At 50.1% G+C, this 26537-nt stretch overlaps 12 protein-coding genes across 12 annotated transcripts; 5 read left to right on the top strand and 7 right to left on the bottom strand.

Moving 5' to 3' along the window:
• Window positions 1-54: 54 nt before the first annotated feature.
• On the top strand, window positions 55-1900 carry COCVIDRAFT_39520 (hypothetical protein; the record flags this gene model as incomplete). The annotated part of the gene is made up of 4 exons (XM_014699159.1): window positions 55-141; window positions 199-271; window positions 323-366; window positions 419-1900. The coding sequence occupies 4 exons, from the start codon at window positions 55-57 to the stop codon at window positions 1898-1900; spliced, it is 1686 nt and encodes a 561-aa protein (XP_014554645.1).
• A 593-nt stretch (window positions 1901-2493) lies between these two features.
• COCVIDRAFT_17692 (hypothetical protein) lies at window positions 2494-4833 on the bottom strand (the record flags this gene model as incomplete). Its single annotated transcript, XM_014699114.1, has 4 exons — window positions 2494-3528; window positions 3590-4272; window positions 4385-4743; window positions 4775-4833. The coding sequence occupies 4 exons, from the start codon at window positions 4831-4833 to the stop codon at window positions 2494-2496; spliced, it is 2136 nt and encodes a 711-aa protein (XP_014554600.1).
• A 1307-nt stretch (window positions 4834-6140) lies between these two features.
• Window positions 6141-6416, bottom strand: COCVIDRAFT_39518 (hypothetical protein; the record flags this gene model as incomplete). The annotated part of the gene is made up of 1 exon (XM_014699158.1): window positions 6141-6416. One exon carries the CDS (start codon window positions 6414-6416, stop codon window positions 6141-6143), a length of 276 nt encoding a protein of 91 aa, XP_014554644.1.
• A 362-nt stretch (window positions 6417-6778) lies between these two features.
• On the bottom strand, window positions 6779-8345 carry COCVIDRAFT_39517 (hypothetical protein; the record flags this gene model as incomplete). The annotated part of the gene is made up of 2 exons (XM_014699157.1): window positions 6779-7036; window positions 7092-8345. 2 exons carry the CDS (start codon window positions 8343-8345, stop codon window positions 6779-6781), a joined length of 1512 nt encoding a protein of 503 aa, XP_014554643.1.
• Window positions 8346-9145: 800 nt separating this feature from the next.
• Window positions 9146-10356, bottom strand: COCVIDRAFT_104461 (hypothetical protein; the record flags this gene model as incomplete). The annotated part of the gene is made up of 3 exons (XM_014699156.1): window positions 9146-9441; window positions 9495-9726; window positions 9790-10356. The coding sequence occupies 3 exons, from the start codon at window positions 10354-10356 to the stop codon at window positions 9146-9148; spliced, it is 1095 nt and encodes a 364-aa protein (XP_014554642.1).
• A 374-nt stretch (window positions 10357-10730) lies between these two features.
• Window positions 10731-12825, top strand: COCVIDRAFT_104517 (hypothetical protein; the record flags this gene model as incomplete). The annotated part of the gene is made up of 5 exons (XM_014699155.1): window positions 10731-10793; window positions 10847-11017; window positions 11074-11310; window positions 11368-12016; window positions 12065-12825. 5 exons carry the CDS (start codon window positions 10731-10733, stop codon window positions 12823-12825), a joined length of 1881 nt encoding a protein of 626 aa, XP_014554641.1.
• Window positions 12826-13329: 504 nt separating this feature from the next.
• On the bottom strand, window positions 13330-14232 carry COCVIDRAFT_104506 (hypothetical protein; the record flags this gene model as incomplete). The annotated part of the gene is made up of 2 exons (XM_014699154.1): window positions 13330-13478; window positions 13551-14232. The coding sequence occupies 2 exons, from the start codon at window positions 14230-14232 to the stop codon at window positions 13330-13332; spliced, it is 831 nt and encodes a 276-aa protein (XP_014554640.1).
• Window positions 14233-14546: 314 nt separating this feature from the next.
• On the top strand, window positions 14547-15184 carry COCVIDRAFT_28344 (hypothetical protein; the record flags this gene model as incomplete). The annotated part of the gene is made up of 4 exons (XM_014699153.1): window positions 14547-14667; window positions 14734-14782; window positions 14887-15020; window positions 15162-15184. The coding sequence occupies 4 exons, from the start codon at window positions 14547-14549 to the stop codon at window positions 15182-15184; spliced, it is 327 nt and encodes a 108-aa protein (XP_014554639.1).
• A 197-nt stretch (window positions 15185-15381) lies between these two features.
• On the bottom strand, window positions 15382-17472 carry COCVIDRAFT_17688 (hypothetical protein; the record flags this gene model as incomplete). The annotated part of the gene is made up of 4 exons (XM_014699113.1): window positions 15382-15842; window positions 15938-16271; window positions 16695-17148; window positions 17264-17472. The coding sequence occupies 4 exons, from the start codon at window positions 17470-17472 to the stop codon at window positions 15382-15384; spliced, it is 1458 nt and encodes a 485-aa protein (XP_014554599.1).
• Window positions 17473-18223: 751 nt separating this feature from the next.
• Window positions 18224-19461, top strand: COCVIDRAFT_28342 (hypothetical protein; the record flags this gene model as incomplete). The annotated part of the gene is made up of 3 exons (XM_014699152.1): window positions 18224-18248; window positions 18320-19216; window positions 19271-19461. 3 exons carry the CDS (start codon window positions 18224-18226, stop codon window positions 19459-19461), a joined length of 1113 nt encoding a protein of 370 aa, XP_014554638.1.
• A 2698-nt stretch (window positions 19462-22159) lies between these two features.
• On the top strand, window positions 22160-24236 carry COCVIDRAFT_17686 (hypothetical protein; the record flags this gene model as incomplete). The annotated part of the gene is made up of 6 exons (XM_014699112.1): window positions 22160-22273; window positions 22420-22484; window positions 22603-22857; window positions 22936-23610; window positions 23688-23931; window positions 24027-24236. The coding sequence occupies 6 exons, from the start codon at window positions 22160-22162 to the stop codon at window positions 24234-24236; spliced, it is 1563 nt and encodes a 520-aa protein (XP_014554598.1).
• A 1056-nt stretch (window positions 24237-25292) lies between these two features.
• On the bottom strand, window positions 25293-26405 carry COCVIDRAFT_104365 (hypothetical protein; the record flags this gene model as incomplete). The annotated part of the gene is made up of 1 exon (XM_014699151.1): window positions 25293-26405. One exon carries the CDS (start codon window positions 26403-26405, stop codon window positions 25293-25295), a length of 1113 nt encoding a protein of 370 aa, XP_014554637.1.
• Between the last annotated feature and the right edge of the window lie 132 nt (window positions 26406-26537).

The raw sequence follows: 26537 nt of genomic DNA, 5'->3' as shown, positions 1-26537 counted from the left end.
CGTTTCCAATTTTTGTTACATCTTCACTTAGGCTAATTCCTCAGCCGTGCGGGCATGGCGACTCAAATGTGGAAAACTCTACGGCAACCCCGAATATCGAGAACACTAATTCAGAGTTGCCGGAATACTAGATACATAACTGTAAGATATTTTGCGTATCATGGGTTTCAAATATTTTCAAACTGATCATTATCTCAGACCGATTCGAGAAATCGACTATCTAAATTCTGGGCACCAACTGGCGGAATCGCACCACAAGATGGGGAGCAAGGCAAGCAAGCTTCCGTGTTTTATTCGAAACATCTATTGACGAAATCATAAGATGAGTCGCATTCTTTGCTTATACGCAGCGGCTTTCTGCGCCAGGTACATCTCACCGTCCCGCCCCCATCACCAGACCCCAACTCATCACGTGCAGGCACATTCAGGAGTCTTCCATCTTCTGCCACTAGGTCTACGTGTGCAAAACAAACTTGAAGCACTTATAGACAAGCATATGGGTTCTATAGGCGCTTCGAAACTTTCACTCTCTACCATTACCACTGAAACATTATGGCGGCAATCCGGCCGGTATTCTGCAAACTCAGAACTCCTTCGCATCAAAGACAGGAAAGAATCCGGATTTTTACTTTCTCCGACTCATGAAGAGGAGATCACAGCTCTTGTTGCCAGTATGGTACATTCGTACAAGGATCTGCCATTGAGACTGTATCAGATAGGCCGTAAGTACCGCGACGAACGACGACCGAGACAAGGATTACTTCGAGCAAAAGAGTTCATGATGAAGGATTTGTATACATTAGACCACTCGACGGAAGCCGCTCTGAAGACTTACGAATCTGTCCGAGAAGCGTACAACAACCTCTTCAACGAACTCAAGATTCCTTACCTTGTCGCAGATGCCGACTCTGGAAACATGGGCGGCAAACTAAGTCATGAGTATCATTTTGTATCGCCAAAAGGCGAGGACAACGTATGGTCGTGTAATTCATGCGACTATGTCGCAAATGAGGAGCTCGTAGAAAAGAAGACTGATAGCACGACAAATACCGGAGACGCGATCACATTCACAGGCATAAGTATAGACAAGAAGACGGCAATCAACATCCACATCCCATGGCCTTCTGATCTAGGAGCAAGCGATACAGGATCCTGGGACACAGCCCCCGCATTCATCAACTTCCACGCCGTTAAAAAAGCATTACCCGCAGACCTAGACATGGACACTGGAATCGAATCCTCGACCCTCTCGACCCTCCTCCCCAAAGCAATCAACACCATCGACCTATACGACCGCTCTCTACCCTCCAACTCTTCAAACATCGACCTCGCCATCATCAAACCCGGCGACTTCTGCCCGCGCTGCACCCAAGGCAAACTCGACGTCCAAAAAGCCATAGAAATAGGCCACACCTTCCACCTCGGCACGCGCTACAGCACCCCCTTAAACGCCGTTGTTGCACTCCCCGATCAATCCCTCTCCTCCCCCATCCAAATGGGCTGCCACGGCATCGGCGTATCCCGTATAATCGGCGCCGTGGCATCACTCCTATCCGACGCCAAAGGATTGTCCTGGCCCCGCGCCATTGCTCCCTACGAAGTCGTTATGCTGAGCTCCCCGGCAGCAGAGGAAAAAGACATTCACGATGTTTATGATATGTTGTCTGGACGAGGTGGTGATGAGGCAATGGATGTAGTGCTAGATGATCGCTCTGGCAAGAATCTCGGGTGGAAAATGAAGGATGCGGATTTGATCGGGTATCCGGTTGTTGTTGTGCTGGGGAAGCGCTGGAAGGAGAGTAGGGAAGTGGAGGTGCAGTGTAGGAGGTTGGGGGTTGTGAGGAATGTTGGGGTGGAGGGGCTCAAGGGTGAGGTTTTGGACTTGCTGGGCCAGTTGTAAAAACGGGTGTATGGAAATGTATAGATTGTATGTGTAAATGTGTTCTATATGTGTTTTCTTTTGAAGAGGTGTTTGAAGTAAAGAGTTCTGATGTGATACGAGATCGACGGTTTGAGGTCATAGCTAACCCTGGTGCTAATCTGATCTACAGTACCCAGTCTAGAGGCCTGATCGACACTCGTTTCTGAGGGTAATGCTCCGCAGTGGAAGTTGGGTAGTGAAATGCTGATGATGGTAACGGTATTAATTACGTGCCTCCGCAACGGCTCCATGTATATGACAAAGAGATTATGAACGAGATGTCGCTTGTCAATAAGCGATCCTAGATACCGAAAATGCCGATTGGCAGTTGCAACAAGTGTACTAATATGTATATCGCACCAATCACTAAACTTCCATTGTTGTATTCATAAAATCCCTAGTACATACATGTACCCCTTGCACAGAAAAGGTAATGATGAAAACAATACATGAATACCTACTACACGTGAAACAAACCCATGACTGAGGCCCCTTGAAAATATACGAACCAAGAACAGTGAAGACCACCCCGACCTCCCTTCGACAACTCTACCATAACTCAGACCCCACGCTCACGGATCCGCACGATCTCTAGACCTCGGGCGAGACGAAAAAGTCGATGTTCCATACTGTGTGAGAGGGTCCTGATACCGAATCAGAGTTTTTCTTGGTTTCCGCATGCTCCAAGTCCGAGGAGGGGCTTCTGATGTTGTCTTGCCTTGGCGTGGTGACGTAGTCTTCCAAGTTAGGCTACCGATTTTGATACTCGTTTGAGGTCTATGTAAGGGCCTCCTTGACAAACGCTGTGGAACCCGTTCTGCAGTTTTGTTGGTGATTTCCCATGCGGCAGTGTGGAATTCGCTGATGTTTCGCTCTAAATCTTCAACGCTCTCCGCAGTGTGCTCTGAATGCTTAATGGTCTCCAAAAATTCTTTAGTTTCCTTCTGATGTCTATTGTGAGCAGGTGCCAATCTTTTCTTTTCTTTTTTTTGTCCTTGGTCATGTCCGTGGTCATATCCTTGGTCTTGCTCTTTTGTAAGATTGGTTTCTTCTTTTGCAGGTGTTGAGGTCGTAGGTTTCTCAACCTCCAGAGATACCGCTGGATTGGCTTTTTTTGATAGAGCCATTTTCTTTCGATCAGCCAATGCTTTCCGTTCGGCAGGTAAACTGCTTTCCAGAGCTTTTTGCAACATGTCTTCGTACATGGCCAGTGTATCAACTGTTTCGCCTCGGCGCTCAAGAGTCCTTGTTTTTGTCAATGCGTTGCTCCATGCGACCAACTTGAGACCGAATTCTTTGTTGGACCATAGTCCTATATTTCTCGTTCTTGACGTGTGGTGTTGCTTGACAACTTCGTTGAACTCGTCTATGAGAGCTATGATAACAGGATTGCGATCCCTCGGCAATACCGAATCAGCTGGTATTGACGAAGACCTTTGTGAAGCTGAGATAGCCAATTTCGGCATAGCACCTCTGCTGTTTTTACTCAAAAAGAGGCGAGTCAGTGAATCTGGCTGTTCTTCCGTTTTTTCTGGAGCACCTTCTGGTGCAGACTCGTCGGGTGGCGGATTCTCGTTCTTCAGAAGTGCCTTGTTAGCTAGTGTATACTGAAACAATCTCGAGTATTCAGCAGTTGGTTGGCTTCGCAACTGCTTCATATGCACTTACGATTGGATCCAAATCGTCAGTGGTCGTCGGGCCAGTAGCAAGCTCCTCAGTTGACTGCTCTTCAATAATTCCATCAGAGTGATCCATCTCACTTTGCAACGCTAGTGCCGTATGGATCATAATTTTTGTCCTCTTCCTGGTAATTTCTTTGACTTGGGTGCAAACAGCAGAAATAGGAGCTTGTTCAACTTCTTTCAATAACTGCCTTGCATCGATTTCCAGCTTTGCAGCCTCTGTGCGGATAGCAGACTGCGCTTCGGGGCTGATGTTGGGCTTCGCCCCTGACACACTTGTGGTGAAGGATTCGGCATCCCTCCAATGGTTCTGAAGTTCTTCTGCCTTATGTTCCAAAGACTTAATCCTTTCCTCGAACAGTTGCTCTTCCTCCCGATACACGATATGCTGCCATTTCCAGTCCTGTAGTTCAGGATGTGCTTCGGGCAGTGCCTGCAAGAATTGGTGTCTATCGAGTTCGATACTTTTGATAACCTGCTTGACCGTTTCGAGGTTGCGATCAGAATCCACGTAGACAGCGCCGAGTATAGCTTCAAGGCTCTCAGCGCTTTGCCTCACTGATGCGGCAGACACCCCTTCGCCAATTAGGACTTCTCTGTCTATACTAAATTTATGGGCTTTAGAGTGCAGCTTAGATGTTGTTTCTGTTGCTTGTCGGGCCTTCATGTCTATAGGATATGTAAGCTTAGATATGGTCTCACATGATGTTAGTAGGAGATCGCCTACAATGAGCTATCCGGAGTGTTAGTGTGAGTTATATGAGCTACGCGTTAAACACACCTGGTGAGTATCCTGTACTATACCAGATATCACACAAAACCATGCTGAGTACTCGATCTCCCAGCAATGCTAGGCGATTGTTCGGTTTGACTTTATGAACCATCCCTTTGAAAAATAGAGGGTAGTTCAATGCCGTGATCTTCAATGCTTCTACGCATAACATTTTGTTTCTGAAGGTGTACTGAATGCGCTCTTCAATGCGCCCGACCCTTGACACTGCCTCTAACATATCGTGGTGATGTCGTGGTGGGCGTTCGCACCATTCTAATTGCTGAGCTGCAAGTTTCAAATGTATTGCATCTTTTCTCTCGAAGAGATCCGGTATCCGGGTTTTTGGTCCGAAGTGTTGTGGCGGTTCACTGCTACCCCATAAAAGCCTCCGTTGCGTACTGCTGCAATCTGGGGCAGACTTGACCTGCCGTTTGTTCTGGAATTCCTGAAGATGCCATGGTGTGGAATAGGAACAACCAGGGAGCCTGTAAGGAAGGCAGCGCCTCAAAGGCACAGACGGCCAACTGCCTTTGAAGATCATTGGAGACTTTCGAGAGGATTATGTTATTAGAAACTGCAATAAGTGAGTGACATGTATTCCTTGGCGGACAACGTTCTTATTGGATAGTAAAGAGTCCATAAGGGACGTACCGCCGCAGCAGAGAAGCCCAAATCTCACAGGCCAATTACTCAGAGTCGGCCTTTAAGTCATATTTTCTTGACCGAGGCGAGATTAACTCTTGACTTTGCTAGTATTCTTCGTGCAGGTGATGGTGGACCAATGCAACAGGTTAATGCAAGGGGTTGACCGAAATTTCCTCGGGTTTAGGTTGCGCCCGCACGGACGACAGCGCATTTTCGCCACTGTACAAGAACACAGGTTTCGCGGTACTGACTTTCATCGCTGTGAACTTTTATATACGAATTCAGAAATTGCAGTACTCTAAATCATTTCCTTTCCAATCCCGACATTCAGAATGCGGTTGGTTTGGCTAACGTTGTTGAATTCATGCTTCAAGTGCTTGTGCGGTACCGACAACCACCAGTAACCACTTATTCCAGGGACTTCACTATTGTCTCAACCAACAAGGTAAATCTAACATGTGCTCCCGTTTATAGAAAAGAAAGTGCGGCAAGCTGGAGGTTTCCGAATTTCTTACGTCGCTATGGAGAGCGCTTGCGAAAAACCAACATCAGCGAGACTTCTATACGCCCAATCTCATCCCCTTTATGTATTACATATTGCAACTTGGTAAATTCATGATTTGTCGTGAATATTTTTATTATTAGAGCGGTGTAATCTATGACATGACACAAACAATAGTCCTCTTTCCTGTCCCTTCCAGCAACCACTACTCTCAGCGGCCATACTAACCAGATTTACGTTGCCTGGTGTAGAAAGCAGGATATTTTCCAGGCTGTAGCATCGACATGCAGACTCTCACAAGCCCTTTAAGCATCCATGATAAGAAAGAACACGAAATGCCTCTTCTCCTATCTCAAAAACCGACTGATTACCTCCCAAGAAATCCCCAACAACCATGCCCCGAACAATGCCAAATAGACGCCAATACGTCGTGTAACAGGCCATTTCCTCGCCAAGCACCACCATCACACAATAATGTAACTGTACAACATACCCTACTTCCAAAGACAGAACATATCCTACACCTTCATCCGCTGCGTAGCATCTCCGATCCCCACCCCCATCTTAAAGTAATAATTCACCCCAAGCAAACGTACCCTCCACCCCCCATTACTCCCTTCACCAACACAAAAAACAACATGACGGACAACACTCCACACATATCATCCTGCAATCAAACCAGGTCCAGAAGCAGCCTCCACGCGCACAGCAGCACGGTTCATCTTGTTTCTCTGCTTCTCCACCGGGAATTTGCACGTTTTGAGTGGGAATTGGTTGAGCAGCGTAATTCATTTGGGGGTGTTGCTGCCACTGGGAATCTGGACTTGGGTAGGGGTTTGATTGGTACGGTTGTTGGGGATAGATTTGAGGAGTGGGTGGGTATGGTGAAGTCATTGTGAGCAATGGTTAAGTAGACACGAAGCGGATATATGAGAGAGCGCTACCGAGCGAGTGATGAGTAGTTTGATTTTTTGGGGTGATGGATGATGTTCCATAGCATGATGCGTTTTTATGCCGAGCTGTTACTTTCATCTTGTGGCTTCAGCTGAAGAGCAGCCGGTCGGCGCCAAGGAGACAAGAGACGATACGTATATGCTGTACGACGTTGGCCTTGCATGCATCGAGTATGGTTTTTCTTGGAAGGATAAATTCATGTATATGAGTCATTAGAAATATAGGTGTAGAAGAATAGCATCCCGATCCTAGCCTGTAGAACCCAGCTTCCTACAAAGCCCCCAGGTTTCCATCCGAGACAGTTAGTATACAATCGCCCTCTGCTTAGCTGATCTTCCCGCTGGCTGGATACTCTGCGGGTTGCGGAAGACGTTGCGCGGGTCCACTGAAGCCTTGATCTGTTGTAGCTTGCTCACATTGTCGTCCCAGTAAAGGGCTGCACTGTTCGGGCCCAATGCGGGATCGACATAGCCCGGGTACACGCCTTGATCGCGGTCTGCTCGCGAGTTGATAACGACGTCGTTGATGCCGTTGAGGTAGGCGCGACTCGTGTCGTTGAGCTGCATACTGTTAGAAAAGCTGTCTATAGTGTGAAACGATGTGGGATGAACTTACCCTGCCCAATAGGTTGACGGCATATGCTTGGTGGAAGAACAGCGCGTCGCGGTGTCCATACGCAGTTGCATCTTCCGCAACGTCGTTGACGGCGCCACCCGCAAGATCCCAAATCATAAAGAAAAGCGCACCGCCCTTGTCTGCCGTGTCAATGTATTTGAAGACCTTGTCAACCGTAGCATCTGACATCAGATCTTTCTGTGTATAGGCAAGGGTTTTGGCATAGAAGTGAGCTGGGACGTTGCCGACAATTTGCAATGCGACCTGCTCTGACCAGTGACCGACAGCACCGAGCCAATCCTTCATCTCGATGGAGCTATTGCTCTGGCTTGTTTGAAGACGGGAAGAGAGGTTCAGGCTGTCGTACTCTGCTTGGCTACCAAAATAAGTACCAGTGATGATGGCGCCAATAGGTCCAGCAATGATGTACTGACTGGCGAACTTTCTCGAAAGTTGAGGATCAGAGACCAACTTCTGCCACCTCTTGAAAAGATCTGCCTTTGACTGTGTCGAGCCACCTGCGAAAGTGTAAGAGTAAATGACAGCGTTGCTGGGTGCTGCTTGAGTCCGAAGCTTGAATTCAGTGACAATACCAAAGCTGGCGCCAGCTCCTTTCAAAGCGAAGAAGAGATCCGGATGTTGTTTATCCGAGGCACGCACGACAGTTGAGTTGGCTAGAACGACTTCGACTTCCTCAACATGGTCGAGAAGAGCACCCCACATGCGAGAAGCTGGTCCAAGTCCACCGATAAGTGCGTGTCCTCCGACACCGACTTGTGGGCATGTTCCATAAGCCATGGCACGGCCACCATTCTCGCCGAGTCGTTTGGTGAGGTCACCAAGACGGGTTCCGCTACCAACAGTAGCTTGCCAGGTAGAAGTATCGATAGAGAACTTCTGAAAGTGCTTCAAGTCGACGACAACAGCACCGTCCTGTCCTCCAATGCCGTAGTTTCCAAATGAGTGACCGCCGCTGCGCGATTGTACAGCCAGATTGCACTCGGCAGCACATTTGACAATCGCAGCAACTTGATCGGCAGTGCTGGGGTAGGTGACTGCGGTGGGCGTGATCTGGATATCAAGATTGTACGGCTTGACATCATTGATTTGGTAGAGAGGGTCGCCTTTGAAGGCGACATTGTTGTCGCCTACGGCGTTGATGAGACATTGGTGGATCGCGGAACCTGCAATACCTGCAGACCCCCCAGTATGTGTGGAGATTCCCGATTGGGCGGCACTCACGATGTTGCCCATGATTATAATATCTTAATGTATGGTGAGTTGTTGGTCCACTCGAGTGATATCAATTGGAATACGTACATGGAAGTATGCACACAATCTTTGAAATGAATGGCAACTGGAACTCTGGAAAGAGCAGCTGAAGAACGAGTGATAAGAATGAGGGTAATGAATGGCTGTGAAATCTCACGTATTACCACCGCGTCTGGTCCAAAGGACGGATGTAGACGGCAAACATGAGGCCAAAATTAATAATAAGGGTGTGAATGCGTACACTTTCACGCATAGCCTTCATGATGCAAGTAAGACTTACGGCAGACGATCAAATCGTACCGAAAGTTTCTGTTCATTTCGTTGTCTCTGCTCCCATTTCCCATGCCCATGTCCCAACAAGGGACGTTCATAAGTGCTCGCCAGGCTTACTTACTACAACTATATATTTTCATGACAAGGATGATCTCCAGATGGTCAGCACTAGTATCGGCAAATGACGATTGACCGCAATACGGAACGGCCGCCAAGGCCAGACGGTATTCTCTGCGCCTAATTTGGTGCGCAAAGGCAGTCCGTGAAAGCCGGCTTAAAGGTACGGTAATTTGCGGCTTGATGATGACTTTGCATGCCGTACGTGCGAGCTTACTTATAAAGTTTAAGTGGTGGGGCCTTGAAGAGGCAGTGCGTGTATTGCGAGTCAGGACCTTGCTCATGATGTGATGAGAAACTTGCGACCAATCAGTCTTTTGCAAGAGTGAGAGTCAGTGGGGACTACTCTGGGCGTCGTTTCATCGGCGATTACAACTAGACTCGATTGCTTCTCAATACCATATACTTCTCGTCCGGTGATGCGGGATTACGTCTACCCCTTCCTTCTCTTTTTCCTTGGCCAAATCGTATAGGAAGAAGTCAATGAGAATCGCATTAACTTCCGTATCTGGTTTGAGTTTGCTGATCTCACGGCGGAGAAGTTCCACGGCCCAGATGCTGCACCCGCGTATTTGCATTTCCCAAGTATGCCCTGATTCGATAATTTCAAGACGGCGGATTTTGTTCTCGAGAGGCGGGCAGTACCATATGATGCCTAATGAATGCAGCATCTGCGGTATGCGGTAGTCTAGAAAAGCATGAATTTTGTGCATCGATGTTGCGGATGAAATGTATACGTACCTGCGAACATGGTGATCTTGTCGATATCGTTAAATTCACCATATCCCTCGCCTTCAAAAGCCGCCCATAAGTCTGCTACGAAGATCTGGGCCCGCTTCAAGAAGCGTACCTTTTTGTTTTCAAAAGTGCCCTCATCTCGGAAGCAATTGAACTTTTCGGCAAGTAAGTTGACTAGGCTGGCTGCTGAATTATTTGCATCCTCAATGAGGGTGACCACGCTACCGTCAAACTCCTGTTCCGTCAGTCAAAAACTGACTTCACAATTTGGGGTCTTTTTTTTTGCGAATGAACCCACCTCCTCTAGAATCTGTCCAGCCTCTTGCAGACACCGTACCCTTTGCTCAAACATGGGGATCTCCTCGTCCGTGCCAGAACTAAATACCGTGCGCAGCACTTCTTCTGAACATGCCTCCTGGTCAACCCAGAACTCTGGACTAGTGATGGGGATTTCTTGCTCTAGGGCTCTTTGAAGTATTGCTACTAGGCTCCAATAGCCAGTCCACCTCTTTCCCTTGTAGACTACAGCAAACCGGTCTTCATCATTCTTTTCACTCCAGAAGCTGAAGTTCAGCAGGTCCATTGTGAAGATAAAGTTGACAGTGTCCTCATCCTTGGTTTTCGGATGCAGTTCGTGCTCGGACCATGATTTTGTTGAATACTCACGCTTTTCCATTTCATCGAGCACAAGCTGAGCTGCGACTTTTGTCGACCGCATGTCCAGCGCAACATCAAGGCTATTGTCGTAGATGAATTGAGCATTTTCGAGCACTCTTGTTTCCGGGGGACCGTCTTGTTTGACACCGCCACCCCAATGCTTCCGCATAAGGTCTAGCAGCTCCAGGTCGACCTCATCGTCGGACATGATGAGGGCAGGGAGAAGCCACTAGCTCCAGTATCGAAAAGGGCAGGGAGGAGAGAGAGAGAGAGAGAGGCCCAGACAAGAGGCAAGTCCACAATTCAGGTGAGTAGCGATGAATGTGCGTCCCTGCGTCTCGAGTGGTATGCTCCACTCATAGGGCGTTCGTTTAGGTGCCAAGATTCGGAGGCTGAGAAGCTGGCGGCGCGAACCCGGTGGAGCGGCGCTATGGGCAGCACTGACGTCTCTCGTCTGTCGTCTCTAGTGTCTCTGACCTTCACCTTCACCTGGGAATCGGCGTCGCAGCCTTGTGCTTCGCATGTCGCAACCTCGCCAGTAACCCAACTCAACTTCTGGTCTTGTACACAACCGAACCCGCAATGGCTCGCGACAAGTTTGCTCGCCAGAGCCTGGGCGGCGCGCTCCACCAGCGCATTAAAGAGGTAACTATCCGCCTACGCAACAGAATCCCCAGTCGTGGCTGACCAAGTCCAAGTCGCGCGTCTTGATGGTCGGAGCTGGGGGCATCGGCTGCGAGCTCCTCAAGAACCTGGTCCTCACTGGCTTTGGCGAGATCCACATCGTCGACCTCGACACCATCGACCTCAGCAACCTCAACCGCCAATTCCTGTTCCGCAACGAGCACATCAAGAAGTCAAAGGCACTGGTAGGGCAACCGCTACATCCACACACGTGGCTGGGCATGCGCTGACCCCCCGACAGGTTGCGAAAGAGTCGGCTGCCAAGTTCAACCCCAATGTTGACATCATCGCATACCACAACAACATCAAGGACACCCAATTCAACGTCGTGTGGTTTAAGACCTTCCGTCTCGTCTTCAACGCGCTCGACAATGTGGATGCGCGCCGCCATGTCAACAAAATGTGTCTGGCGGCCGGCGTGCCATTGATTGAGAGTGGCACCACGGGCTTCAACGGCCAGGTCCAGGTCATCAAGCGGGTGCGCAACCAGAAACTCAAGCTTCTTGAGACTATACATGCTGACTGTTGCCAATAGGGCGAAACTGAATGCTACGATTGCACGCCCAAGGATGCGCCCAAGTCCTTCCCCGTCTGCACCATTCGTAGCACCCCGTCACAACCTATTCACTGCATCGTCTGGGCAAAGTCGTATTTGTTTGCTGAGATTTTCGGCACGTCTGAAGATGAGGCCCCCGAGCTGGATCACAGTGAAGATGCCGATAACGCGGACGAGGTCGCAAACCTGCGCAAGGAGGCACAAGCGTTGAAGCGCATACGCGACTCCATGGGCTCCCAAGATTTCCCACGGCTGATCTTTGACAAAGTCTTCGAGGAAGACATTGAGCGTTTGCGGAGCATGGAAGATATGTGGAAGACTAGGAAAGCACCCGAGGTTCTGGATTACGAAAAGCTGGTACAAGAGTCGGCGGAGGTGGGTGAATTCATCGCGCAACAAGACCAAATCGTTTGGACTGTTGCCGAGAATTTTGCTGTCTTCATTGATAGCATAAAGCGACTGAGCAACCGGCTGGAAGAGACGCGCGCAAACAATGAGATTGGAAACTCAATGCCCGTTCTCAGCTTCGATAAGGACGACGTAGACACGCTCGACTTTGTTGTCGCAAGCGCCAACCTCCGGTCACACATCTTTGGCATTGAAATGCGATCCAAGTTCGATATCAAACGTAGGGACTCTGACACGGACTTTGAGAAATCTTGCTAACAGACTGTAGAAATGGCCGGTAACATCATCCCTGCAATCGCAACCACCAATGCCATGACTGCCAGTCTCTGCGTTCTCCAAGCCTACAAGGTTTTCCGCGAGCAGCTTGACAAGGCAAAAATGGTATTTCTTACCCGCGGCACAGAGCGTGTCATCTCCAGCGAGCCACTCCGGCCACCTAATCCCCACTGCGCGACATGCAGCGTATGCTATGCTTCGCTCGCTGTTGATACAAAACGTGCAAAGTTGAGCGACTTGGTCGACTACATTCTGAAGGAGAATCTTGGATACGCTGAAGATTTTAGCGTCAAGCGTGATGCCGATATACTTTACGATGTGGATGAGGACATTCATCTTGATAAGACATTTGAGGAGCTGGGGCTCAAGAACGACACTTTCATCACCATCTCCGACGATGCAGAAGAGAACGCCAAGGTTGACGTGGTCTTTTCCATCACTCATCAAGAATTCACTGAGAACGCAAAGCCTCTGAGGCTACCCAATGAGGTCAAGATTGCAACAAAGCCCAAGGCACCCGCTCCAGAGACCAATGGGCATGCTACTATTAACGGCACCGTTCCAACCAACAATGACACTACAGATGAAGGTGCGAATGGTGCTACGAAGCGAACAGCTACCGAGGCCGGTCTGAATGATGAGCTCATACGCAAGAAAGGCAAAGTCATGGAAGAGCCTCTGAAGCAGGATGGTGACCATATTGTCATTCAGGAAGACCACATCAACGGTGCTATCGTCATTGAAGATGACTGAATAAGCTATACGCTAAAAACGCTTGGTCAACTCTTGCAAGTTGGCGCGTCATCTTCTAGGATTGGCCCAGGACCCTGATCTCCTCCACCATTGCCAGAACCTTGGCCGTGTCTAACCTTTCCCGGTTTCCACACTGTAGCACATGCATTACCAGCATGTTTTGCTTGTTGGCCAAGGGTAGCACCACCCTTGACTCTCCAATCGATTTGCGCGGCAGTCTCAACACCTGCGAAGCACACATAGATTTCCTACTCTGTACTATAGCAAGTCTGCCATCTAGTCAGTCTTTGAGCAAAAGGCGTTTTCAAAGGCAGCATGGACACGAATATACCTTTTTGCTTTCCTCTTCTTTTCAGGACCTGTTCGGTGGCGAGCGAGTAGGTCAACCTCATAAGTGGGCGAAGTAAGAAAATAACGACCGTACCCACGTGGTCGCACTGGCAAAAATATCATACAATAATACAAGATATTAGACATCCCACTTCGATCTCAGATGACCTAGATTCAGATGGCAGACAGCCCCCCATCCAGATTAATCACACAATTATGTGCATACTGATTCTCCGCAAGAAACAGCGCCGCATGCGCAATTTCTTCCGGTGTCCCAAACCTACCCAGCGGAATTCTTTGTTGGATTTCCGCAGAGTTGAGATCTACACATCACCACGTGTCAGTTTCCAACTCACTCTCACCAACCAGCCCTCGGACGCAAAAACATCACGTACCTCTCGTCATATCCGTATCCACGTAGCCCGGCACAATAGCATTAACCCGCACCTTATGACTCGCATACTCGGTCGCCAGCGCGCGCGTGAAACCTAGCACACCCGCCTTCGACGCCGCATAAGCAACTGCACCGTACCCGCCCTGCAGACCCAGAAGTGAGGCCACGTTAATAATAGTTGGGCTGTGGCCCTGAGTTTCGGTCTTGGGGCCGCGCATGTACCCATTGCGGATTAAGAACTTAGTGCCGTGCATTAGGGCGGTTAGATTGGTGGTGATGAGTTTGTCGATGGTGGTCTCGTCGAGCATGCTGAAGAGTCTGGCTTGGGTTATGCCGGCGCAGTTTACGACTACGTCGATGTACGAGGGGTGTGTGGAGGGTGCGCTCCGGGGTGGTTTGGGGAGGTGGGTGCCGAAGGAGTGGGCGGACCAGAAGGTTGGGCCGTCGGATATGTCGGCTGCTATGTAGCCGTGCTGGTATTGGATGCAGTTTGTGTCTGGTAAGGTTGATTGGGGATGGGGTGTTGTCAGAGGGTGTAATGACAAGACGGCGGCTTGAAGATTTTGCTCTGAACGCGATATCAGGGTGCATCTGTATGCATTTTTTGCGAATAGTTGGGCTATGGATAGTCCGATGCCGCGACTCCCGCCTGTGATGAGTATATGTCGCGGTCTCGTTGCCATGGTAGAGTTTTTTTTCTTCTCCAAAGTCAATTGTAAGACTTTGGGAAATGGTAACTGGTTGTTCTCTCAGCCTCTAATTGTTTTGCCATGTAATCTTCTGTTGAACTACAGAGATGAGGCCAATTGACAAGCCCTGACCAATGTGAAGTAGATGGGTGGGCTTCGATGAATTGAGAGAGATGAGATGATGTCAGTGTCCAACGTCCCTGCTACGCGAGAAAACGTGACTGCGCGACTCGCCAGCTTTCCCCGCAATCCTTACCCTTGCCTCTCACCCCCACGACGAATACCTTTTCCGCCCATTGCCTGCAACAATGGCAGACGACAAGCCCACCGAGTACGTCACGTTGGTGTCTAACGACGGCTACGAATTCAAGCTGTTGCGTTCTGCAGCATGCATAGCAGGAACAATCAAGAAGGCGCTGGATCCTATGTGTACGCCTTGCAACCTCAGGATCATGTACCACAGTGGACCCTGCAGCGACTAATGATACCCTTCAGCTGGCTTCCGGGAAAATGCACAGAATCGCGTCGATCTACCGACCATCAAGTACGTCTGAATATTCGTCTCCGCGCCCCGCATGTGCTGCCTCAATAGGCTCACGCCACTGAGGGCGAAAGATACTTGATGAGCTTTAACTAACCATCAGTCAGTGGCGTTGTACTAGAGAAGGTTTGTGAGTACCTTTATTACAACCAGAAGCATGCGGAGAGCAAAGACGTCTCGGATATGGATATACCGCCTGAGCTGTGCTTGGAGCTGCTGATTGCTGCTGATTATCTCGATGGTACGACCATATACATGACAGCAAGGACTTGTACTAATGATTGTAGTTTGAATATTGGACTATATACTTCACTACATCCATTATATAAGCAAAGTGCTGTAAGAATATATGCGCTCGAGCATACGACTACCACACTCGAAGACTACGTCAGTCAGGTAGTATGATGAGGGATGTCTGGCGGGCAGTCGAAGTCTCGCCAGACATAGCGGCTTGCCAACAGAAGCATTCAGTGCCAATTCTGACGAACGCCGATCAATTTGTTAAACAAGAATACTCTGTGTTTCCACATTCCCTACGCCTCTTTACTGAATCTTACTGTTGAGGTATTATATGGCGAAGTAGACAGTCACAACTATCTATTTTACTGCCGAATTGAACTCCATGTCCTCTCACCAAGTTGCATAGCATTCTGCATGAAACCCTGCGCTACAATGCGGCCAAGATACTTCCATTCCCTCAACCCCAACTCATGTAGACTCAATTTCCATGCCCCATAAACCACGAGCAGCGACACCGACATCCTCAGCATCCTCCTTATTCTCATTATAACCAATCCTTCATGTGTGTACTCAATATTCCAATCACTCCACTTGGCAAACAGGCAACGATACCAAAAGAAGACTTGCGAGTAGGGATACACAGTCGAGTTCCAGCCATTGTCGGTAAAATACCAGCTCGAACACCCGCTATTCCAGACGGTATTGTCGACCGCACGCTGCACCTGGGCCGTGTACGCCTTTTCGGCCTCGGGATTGACGTCGAAAGTGCGGGCGTCATGGGTGAGGATTAGACGGATGAAGTTGATGGAGTAATTGACCATGTCTAGTAACGTCAGTAAAGAAAAAAATCCACCTCAGTTTAGCTCGACGATTTGTAGAGAAGAGAGGGGTTATAGAGCAATGGGTAGCAAGACTTACTTTCACTCGCCATAAGTACACTGGAATGCCCAGTCACAGTATTGGGTCCGAATATCATCATAAAATTCGGGAACCCGTCCACAGCCGTGCCCTGATACGCCTGGGCGCCTCCCCTCTCCTCCATGGCCTCGACAATATCCGTTCTCTCTTTACCAATGACTTTAAGCGGATGCAACCATCGCGTTGTGTCGAAACCGTCGGCATGAACGATGATATCAGCAGGGATCTCGCGTTCAGGATAGTCTGCCTTCTTTGCATTCGCCGGGTACGATGCACCTAGTCCGACAACGACGCCCGTCTCAGTAATTCTACTCAGAGGCTGTGTCCGTAAGCTCTATGCTAGGATAATTCAGCCTACTCAACCAGTACTGATTGTAGATACGGCGTTTACATCCCACACCGTAGTCCAGCGTCAGTATGTCCCAGTATTTCCTCGGTGCAGTCTTCCGCGTGTGGTCGAGGAGCCAGTCCTAGTATTTCGCGCGCATGGCCAGCGAGAAGGGGCTGTTGGGGAAGATTTGGAAGAAGTTTTTTTTTCGAGGTTGTAGAAGATGGTGAAGTGGATGGTTTGTTGGAGGGCCGGTATGGTGCGCATTAGCCAGGGCGCGTTTGCGCTCCACCACTTGTCGCCGCTGGGAGGTGGAATGGCGGTGACGACCCAGGGTGGTGATCGCATGATTTGGGTTACGGATTTGGCTTTATAAGGGGGGTGAGGGAGCGGAGGCGCGACTTGTGTGCTGATGCATCCTGATCCTACCACTACGAAGTTTTTGTCTGTAAGATTGGCTGTGTTGTCCCATCGTGCAGAGTGAAAGATTTTGCCTTTGAAGGTTTTGATGCCTTTGATGTTTTTGGGAAAGGCTTTGGGCTCCACTAGGCCGCCCACACAGCTCAGTACTACTTTTGCTTTTACGACTTGCGTCTCGGCATATACTGCCTGCTTGCCCTTTTCTTGCACTATTTTCATGGGGTCTTTGGATGAGATGTCACCCATGCCTGCGACTAGGCGGCACAGAGTGACTTCCCATAGGGCTTCGTTGTCTAGCCATCTACAGCTCTGGATGTCGGTGTTGAGCTCGAATTTCTCGGTGACTTGATATTTCTCGCACACATCGTTGTAGTACTGGACGATTTCCTTGCCGGGTGGGTGAAAGGAACTCCAGTTAGAGTTTTGGGCAAAGGAGAAGGAGTTGAATATTGCGGGTATGTCACTGTGTAGTATCAGTGTTGGGGGATACTTTCTTTCTTACAGTCATAAATGATGTAGTATAGTGTGAGAATTTGTAACGCTTTCTCTTTAATGCAAATATGGGTATGGAGATATACCAAGAAACATCAGAATACCGATTGATCCACCAAGTCCCTCCAATTCCAGTCTGGCGGCCAAAGACGCGCAACTGATCGAATCCGAGTTGGGCTTTCAATTGACATGCTGCAGCGATGCCGGACGCTCTAGCGCCGACAATAATAGAATGGTAGTATGTATAGGGATTTTTTTCATACCCATTTACCCTTTTTATTGACTCGGTGATCATGTTGGCGTCTTCACAGAGTGAGGATCAAAATGCAGGGTGGAGGGCGGGGAAGAGGTGAGGCAATGTACAGGAATAAAAAAAAGGATAAAGCAGTACCAAACTCGATCAGATCCAAATCTAGGAGTATCTCTGAGAATGAAAGGTATGGTTCATGTTTACGTATTCAGCGCCAGTGGCCGAACAATAGCTAATCGTTCGACGCGCAATTTTAGCGATGAGCGTTGTTGTGATTGCAATCCTTTGCCCCGGTGCTCTTCCTGTGCCATGCCCCATCACGGATATGAACAAAGAATAGGTAATTCAGGATCCAATAACGACATCAACCACCAAGGGCAAGACTATTGGTCGAGGGTACTGTCACTACCATTGCACCCTGACCCAGCGATGACAGGGCAATGATGCCCACTCTACCCACACCATGAGATAATCTTGTGCAGAGGGAACGTCAACAATGAATCTCAGATATCTCTTTGCACGTAAGGATGCTGCACACTCGCAATGTATATCATTCGGCACCAGGCCGTTAGACAATGGCGGTGCAAGATGTCACGTGGCTACGCGGATGTGGCACGGGCTGCGCGAGCCTTGGCCGCTCGCGAACCTGACCTCATAGTTTGGTTGGAGCCTCAACCTACACGCTCTCCACAAAACTCGAGTGGAACGAGCTCGACGCTCCTGAAATTATCATGAGCAGGCCTTGAACGGAATATTTTGGTCCTTTGAGCCTCTGGTCAGGACCCACATCAACGCCATGAATACCATCGATGGCTCAGACCGTCATATAAAGACGGAAGAAGGCAAGGCGATCTGGACAAGGACCAGCAAATTCACCACTAACAGCACTCAGCCCCCCCACCCTCGCTGCTAGCCATTGTACTTGACACAAACCCACATGCCTGGGCACACTTGTCCTCGACACTCTCGCTCTCGACTGCTCTGGCCAACATTCTCGTCTTCATCAACGCGCACTTGGCATCTGGAAATACGAACGAGGTAGCCGTCATAGCATCGCACTCGCACAAGACCACCTTCCTCTATCCGTCGCCTGTAGCGCCGCAAACCCAGTCACGCAATGGCACTGCAAATGGCGATGTGGAAATGAATGGGACTGGGGATGATAAAGGCCAACATACGGCTGAGAGTGCGAACAAGTACCGGCCATTCGCTGTGGTGGAGAGCACGATACTGCAGAACTTTGTCAAGCTGCTGAACGAGACTAAAGAAAGTCATCTGGAAGCAACGCCCACGACACTCATTGGCGGTGCCCTCTCGCTGGCGCTTACGCACATCAACAAGCAGACTATTTTACATGCTCCCACCGCTGCCTCAGCTGAGAGCGCCTCTCTGGCAGCGCTGGCCGACTCGGAGAACACCCATGTTGACCGCGTGTCGCTCACATCTCGCATCCTCATCGTATCTGTGTCTGGCGATCTGGCCAACCAATACATACCCGTCATGAACTCGATCTTTGCTGCACAGAGGAAGCGGATACCTATAGATATTCTGAAGCTGGCTGGCGATACAGTCCTGCTGCAGCAGGCCAGTGATGCGACTGGGGGAGTGTACATGAAGCCAGAGCGTCCAGAGGGTTTGCTTCAGTATCTGATGATGGCCTTCTTACCTGACGTAACGGCAAGAGCTAGCTTAGTAGTGCCCAGCGCCGGTGGTGTTGATTTCCGTGCCGCATGCTTCTGTCATCGCAAAGTTGTTGATATTGGCTTTGTCTGCAGTGTGTGCTTAAGCAGTAAGATGAACCTTCTTTGTCTACCCCGCCCACAGATGCCCTAACACCGCATAGTTTTCTGTAGCCCGGATCTCCCGGGTAATCTCTGCCTAACGTGTGGTTCCTATCTATCGCTACGAAGCGCGATGACCAACCCGCCAGCCCTGATCCCACGGAAGAAGAAAAAGAAGAAGAAGGTGGGGATCGACTCTGGAACACCAGGGGCGAACACTCCGGTAGGATCAGGGACACCTGCGCATCCCTGAAGTGCGAACCTTGTTGCTGGAATGCGTACTGCTATCACATGTCGTGATCTGGTTCGACATTGCCTCGCTGGGCCTGTGCGTGCAGCTACGACAATTTCCGGGCCGTGGGGCGGGCCAGTTCCGCTGAAATATGCGAATTCGGCCGTTCATGGGGAAAGTGGGATGCTTGGCTGGCGGGCAGATTAGGCTGCCAGGTAGGCTTTGGTAAAAGGATCAGAAAATAGGCCTATGGATAAGGCGGAGACTTGATTTGACGCATAAGAACCGATGGTCTTGGTTGAGATGCTCATTTGAAGCTAAGGGCTGCATGCTCGGCAAACATGCACGTAACATGAGTAAGGCGTTGGGTGCGGGTCCAGCAACCTCTCTGTGGTTGTTTTGATTTGTGGTTGGTTGTCAACGACATGGCCATGGATTGCTCTGTTTGCAGCTAGACGAGCGGACACGATTGGCTAGGCTGTGTACATTAAGAAGCAGCTCGCGAAGAAATGTTGAGACAATGCTCATCAAGGCTCAGGATGTGAGGGGCCGCGTAGGTTGCTCAAAGTGTCTATCCGTAACGGCCTCGTTTCGACAAGTCAACAGCCTCAGCCTCTGGCCCCGATAGCCTATCTAACAATAGCCACCTACGTACGCCGGTTAGGTATGTAAATATACAAGGTGATAGTTGAAGATGTCAAGTAGCCAGTGACAGGCGGATGCCAGGGATAGGCGAGCGGTAGGCGCAAGAAAAAGGAAAAGAGGGCTTATGCAGAGCGGGATGATTGGGGAAGACGAGGCGAGCAGAGCACCCAGCAGCATGGTATGATTGACAAGCCGGCAGCGCTACCGATGGATGCGGACAGCAGAAACATGTATTAAATGGCCCTCCAAGGGGCTGCTGCATGATGCTCGAATGAACCTGCATAGTGCGCGGCGCAGTGGTTGTGGCGATGCGAGATGTCGGAGAGATAAGGACGTGGGTGGTCGCATCACTACTTGGGCACACTTTCTTCTTCTCTCTACAGAGCGCGTCGTGACCGGAAATTGGGAGTTTCCCAGACAAGCAAAGAGGGTGGGAAGCGGATGATGCGCAGCCATGAAAAGCGCAGTCTCCTTTTATGCAAAGATGCAGCATGAACAAACGAGGATGGGTGTCGCGTGGAGTAGTTGCGCAAGGAACGATGTGCTGCATGGTGGGTATCTCTGATCGCCGCCGTATCTAGGCTAAGGCGGGCGTGTGCCCCATCATAGCACGCCTCGACGCCCGGATACGCACAACAGGGGGGGCCTCGACAGCCTGCGTAGCCCGCCTGGCCTATCAGCCCTATTCACGTTATCACTACCCTTGCTCCAGCTGCTCTCCCAAGCTCTGAGCAATGCCTTTGCATCATTATGCTGATAGCAGAGAGGCCTGTGTCGACCCGCACACTCGGTCTCATACACTCGACTGGGCGAGGATGAGTGAGACGGAAGGATTCGCGAGCCAGAGTACTTACATGGAAATGAGAACAAAGATGAAGAAGAATAGCACGAGATTAAAACAAAAACTCACGCCACTCGAGCCAGTGGTTGCCACCAAACAAGCCATCGTTCCCAGGCCGTCGACCCAGAAGCTGTCAAAAACCGACTCTGTGACATCCCGCACGTATGGTTCAAGCCAAAAGGGTCCGTGGGGTCGGCCGTGTGTGCCAATGTGGGCGGCACCCTGCAGCTTTGGTTTGCCAGTCGAGCGAGGTTTTTTTGCTTTTGCTTTACGACCCGCCCCCCCCCGTGGCGGATATTGGCTGACAAGCAATGGGGTACCGCACAAAGTGTCTGTGTGTCCCCCCATCCTATCCCACCCTCCCAATCCCGCACACTAGCTATCAAGGCCAGATCCCAGGACCACCCGCTAAAGCGTCCCTCTGATTGACCTGCAACTTGCATCCGGAAACGGGCGGTCCTGGACGAGAGAGCTTTGATCCATAATATCATTCCTTCTACATATACCTACTCCATCCATATAAGCCCAACCAAGAAAAAAAACGGCCTTTCGCACGTAAACCCCTTGGCCTCGCATGCGCGTACATTCTTATTGTAGTATACATTTCCAAACTACAGAACCTTGGCCGCCAGCTTAACCCATATACCGCCGTTTCCAACCCTCCGAAACCTTCTCCTTCCACCCTCCAATCCCAGTTTGCGCCCCGGCTTCTTCTCTTTTCTCACCTGCATATCCTTCGCGCGTTTCAAGGGATCGCAGTATTTGTTTGTTTTTTTTTTGCTTTATTTTTGCTTTCTCGGGGCTTAAAAACCCCCAATCGAGGCCCGATCGCCAAGGAATACGAGGGCAGAAGAATCCCTGGAGGGTGTAGCGATATCCACCAAACCCAAAGCCCGCTCCACCTCACCTCCATCTCTCTTTTCCCTTTTTGTTTACCCTCGGGAAAGGCACCTCTTCCACATCCCGAATTCCCTATCTTGATCGGCCATCTTCTTTTTGGAATTTCCATTAAAAAAGACACATTGTGATCTTTTTTTTTTAAAAAAAAATAGCTACTTTTGGCTGCTTGGAAGAACCGTCTCACGAATAAATCCCGGACCTCCCTTGGAACGCGAAAAGGACTCAAAGCTGGAGGGGAAAGAAAGAATCTTCAAATAATAGCGGTTTAAGAAAACTAAGAGAGAAAGAGCGTGGTTGTTGTGCGCCTGACTGTGGTTACAAAACGACAAAATCATGGAGCCAGTCACGTCGGGATTGGACCCCACGGTTCCTCTCGAGACGTTCGCCAACGCCAGTATCCCTACCGGCGGCGACTCACGGTTGTACAACCTCAATGTCTTCTACAATGTGAGTTTGCTTCTATTTGGAAATCCCCCCAATAAAAGAGAAACAAAAACCTCGGAAATTGGGGGGTGGAGGTGTTCCCGAAAGTTTGGAGTTTCTAGTTGTGGGGAGAAGAACGCGGGGCTAATTCAAAGTGTCAACTATTGTAGCCCGGCGATATCGCATGGATGATTACTTCGACCGCACTCGTGCTACTTATGATTCCGGGCGTAGGGTTAGTATTTTCCCCCAGTTTCCTCTTTTTACCTTCCCATCCAAGCCAATTATCCAACCAAATGATATATGCAACAAGAGTAAAACATAGAAAATTAACAACTAACAACCAAAAACAGCTTCTTCTACTCCGGCCTTGCACGCCGAAAATCCGCCTTGTCCCTGCTATGGCTCTCCATCATGGCGACAGCCGTCGTCTCCTTCCAATGGTTCTTCTGGGGCTACTCGCTCGCCTTCTCGCACAAAGCCGGTCGCTACATCGGCACGCTCGACAACTTTGGTCTCATGAACGTCCTCGGCGCCCCTTCAGTCGGTAGCCCGCGTATCCCCGATTTACTCTTTGCCGTGTACCAAGGCATGTTTGCTGCCATCACGTACGTTCTTCCTCCCAAAACACCTCAGGTTACGAGAAGAGAAGAAAAATAAAATGCTAAATGGATGTGTTATTTTAGTGTCGCCCTCGCAGTAGGCGCCGTCGCAGAACGCGGCCGCATGCTCCCCTGCATCATCTACATGTTCATCTGGACAACCGTCATCTACGACCCCATCGCCTGCTGGACCTGGAACCCCTCGGGCTGGGTCTTCAACCTCGGCGGTCTCGACTTCGCCGGCGGAACCCCCGTGCATATCGCTTCTGGCTGCGCCGCTCTAGGCTACTCGTACATGCTTGGCAAGCGCAGCGGGCACGGCACCCAGGAGCTCAACTATCGCCCGCACAATGTCACGCATATTGTGATTGGCACGGTGTTCCTGTGGGTTGGCTGGTTTGGGTTCAATGCGGGGTCCGCGTTGTCTGCTAATCTGCGGGCTATTATGGCTGCTGTGTGCACGAATTTGGCGGCATGTGTTGGCGGCATTACTTGGTGTTTGGTTGACTACCGTCTCGAGCGCAAGTGGTCCACTGTTGGCTTCTGCTCTGGCGTCATTGCAGGACTCGTCTGCATTACCCCTGGTTCTGGATACGTGCCTGCCTGGGCCGCTGTTGTCTTTGGTGTCTGCGGCGGTATCGCTTGCAACTACGCCACCAAGCTCAAGTACTTCTTGCGCTGTGACGATGCTCTGGATATTTTTGCCGTCCACGGCGTCGGTGGCTTCATTGGAAACATCCTGACTGCCTTTTTCGCTACGTAAGTCCTTCGTCTTCTCTCCTCCTCCTCCTCCTTCTTCATCTCTCATTTTCTTTAACGCTAACAATCTTAATCAGCGACTACATTGCCCACCTCGACGGCTACACCGTCATCAAAGGCGGCTGGCTAAACCGGCACTGGATCCAACTCGGCTACCAACTCGCAGACTCCTTCGCCGGCGGCGCCTACTCCTTCATCGGCACCTGCCTCATCCTCGGCATCCTGGATTTCCTCGGCCGCTACATCCCCGCCCTGCGCCTCCGCGCAACAGAAGAAGAAGAAGCCGCTGGTATTGACGACGTTGAAATCGGAGAGTTTGCTGTACGTTCCCCTTTTCCCTTTGGCTTTTCACTCCCCCCCCTTCTTCCCCAAGGTTATGTCAAAGTGATTTTTTGCTAACAACATACCCCACATAGTACGACTACGTCGAGCTCACCCGCGAAATCAAAGTCCCAGACGATGACGATGATGATCGCGAGGACGATATCATGGACGAAGGCGTCTCAATGCAGGGTCTTGAGGGCCGGGGCGCCGGAATGCCCATGTCTAGTCATCACCACGAGAAGAATCAGGGTTCGGTTGATTCGTCAAATCAGCAACTTGCAGAGTGGGCGCATGGGCATTGAGTTCCCCCCCCCCCCCTTTTTTTTTTCCTCTTCCTCTGTCTCTTGTCTCGATTTGATCCTTTCTATGCCTGATTGGGGGGGGGGGGGTTTCGTGTAGAAATTTTATGGCTTGTTATATACCACTTCTTATTGTTTTTCTCTCTCTTCTTCTTCTTTTTCTACGTAAATGGTATACGTCCCCGTTGTGTGTATCTTTTGATATGCGATATGCTTAGTATGTAGCAAAGTTGAATACGCATGTAATGTCTTTGTTTTTTTTGGTTTTTGGCTTCCTGCTTCTTATGCAAGGGAGATCTCGCGTGATAAAGACTCGAATGTAGGTGTGTTTAGCTAGAAGGGACTTGGCAAATAAGATGATGCTCAACTTCATATTTTGTTGAAGAACGTGTGTGTGTGTGTGTCTACATACGTTGTGCTGATCAATTTGGCATGCTTTTTACCCTTCTAAATGTCTAGTAGTTACCCAAGACTAACCTGAGAGGTTCATCAAGATGGCACCTCATCTTACGTGCCACAACACTTTCTTCAAGCACGGAATAATAATAATAATGCCAGTGATTCATTGTCTATCTTTCGTCTTATTTTTCGCCCTCCCCACCCTCATGCTTTCGATCCCCATAATCCAGTCATCAAGAAACAAAAGCACCAGTGACGCAAAAAAACTGTTCTTCGTTTACGCGCACACATGCATACCCCAAACCCCACCCATCTCATATCATCATAACCGCAAAAAGATAAAAATAAAAAGGAGAGGGAAGCGAAAAGAAGAAACAAAATAAAATAAGGATTTCCCTTTAAACCTGGGCTAAGCCCCAACTCCATAACCGACATGATTATCGCATCCCATCCCATCCACACCCACAGCACAATCGAAAAGGGCCTTGAGGGGAGTCTTTTTCTGCCCCTATCTGTTCAAGCAGGGTTGTCGCTTGTTTTAATTAGACACACAACCATAGTGACCCTCCCCATTCAGAGTTTTGCCCACCTCATAGAAGACCAAAAAGTTTGGGCGGTGCACACAAAAAAAGCGCTTCTCGCCTGACAGAAAAGAAGCATCTAACCCGCTGCCGCTGCAACACCATTTGTATCCATGGGACTGCCTCCTGCTGCAGCATTTGAGCCATTCGTCGGCCGTCTTCGTGTTCGAATAGCCTTCTTTCTTCGGTCTGCTGGTGTGCCCTTGCCTCCCTCTGCTACGTCAACCATGTTGAGATCGTCGTCGTCCGGCCTGTCAGCATCTTCGTCATGCTCCTCCCAGTACCTTCTCGTCTCATCGAGCTCTGTCACATCTGCAGGTCGCATCCGTAACCACTTCATCCTAGGTCCTGAGCGTGCGCGCTCACTGACTCGGAAGCCGTAGATTCGTGGCTCGTATATGCTGCCCGTGCCAAGGCCGGGTGCGAGGTTGTGCGGTGCGACGCCGTTTATCGAAGTAACGTTGGAAGGCGTCGTGTTTCGTGACTTGCCATCTGCGCTTTGTGATTGTAATTGCTGTAGGGCGTCAATAGTATTGGACGTATTGTTGCGAAGCCCGCCTCCGATATCGAGGTCGGTAAAAGTCATAAAGAAGAGTGAGGGAAAGGTGGTGCCGAAGAAGGCACCATCGACAGTCTGGAAGCGCGAGTTGGGTGGGGTGTATACGTCCAAGCAGGAGGGGCAGTACAGCTTGACCGTCTCGTGGCCAGGGCTGTCATTGAGGCCGACGGGCAGTACCTTGCAGGAGTTGCAGTTTACGCGTGGGCATGTGCCAAAGTGCTGAAGCTCGTACTTCTCGGCCATCTGTTGTATGCCCGGTCGTGACGTGATGTAGCGTTGATGTATGAGTCCGTAGAGTAGCTCCGCAGAGCTTTCTATGACGCTGAGGTCAGACGCTATTCGGAGATGCCTTCGGTCGCCTGCGCGCCGGTAACCTGGAGGCCTCTCATCGCCCAGTACCTCGTCTTCCTCGTCCTCGTCCTCTTCCTCTTCGTCCTCATCCTCGTCGTCCTCAGGCTCGACATCCAGGATCATCTCCAGTGCCTCCTTGTACATGGGCACTTGCGATTGGAGGCCTGTCAGATTAAAGTCATCCTCGATGAAGTCTTCCGAGACCTCTGCAAAGTATTCGTGACCCAGCAGTCCGCAAAAGGACGCGATCCACGACTCGGTGACCTGCGAAGAAGACGACATGGTGGTGGTCGTGTGTATAAGCCAGTACCTCTATCTAGGCTTGGTTGGTGCTGCTACGCGCAGTCGCAACAAGCGGGTGCGTATGACGGGACGAGGGGCTCGAAAATGCGAATGTGGGGGTAAGGGCCTGTT

This window comes from Bipolaris victoriae, assembly GCF_000527765.1.
Source record: "Bipolaris victoriae FI3 unplaced genomic scaffold scaffold_66, whole genome shotgun sequence".
Lineage (NCBI taxonomy): Eukaryota > Fungi > Ascomycota > Dothideomycetes > Pleosporales > Pleosporaceae > Bipolaris > Bipolaris victoriae.
Note: the sequence above shows the minus strand (reverse complement) of the source record. Positions and strands in the feature narration are given on the sequence as shown.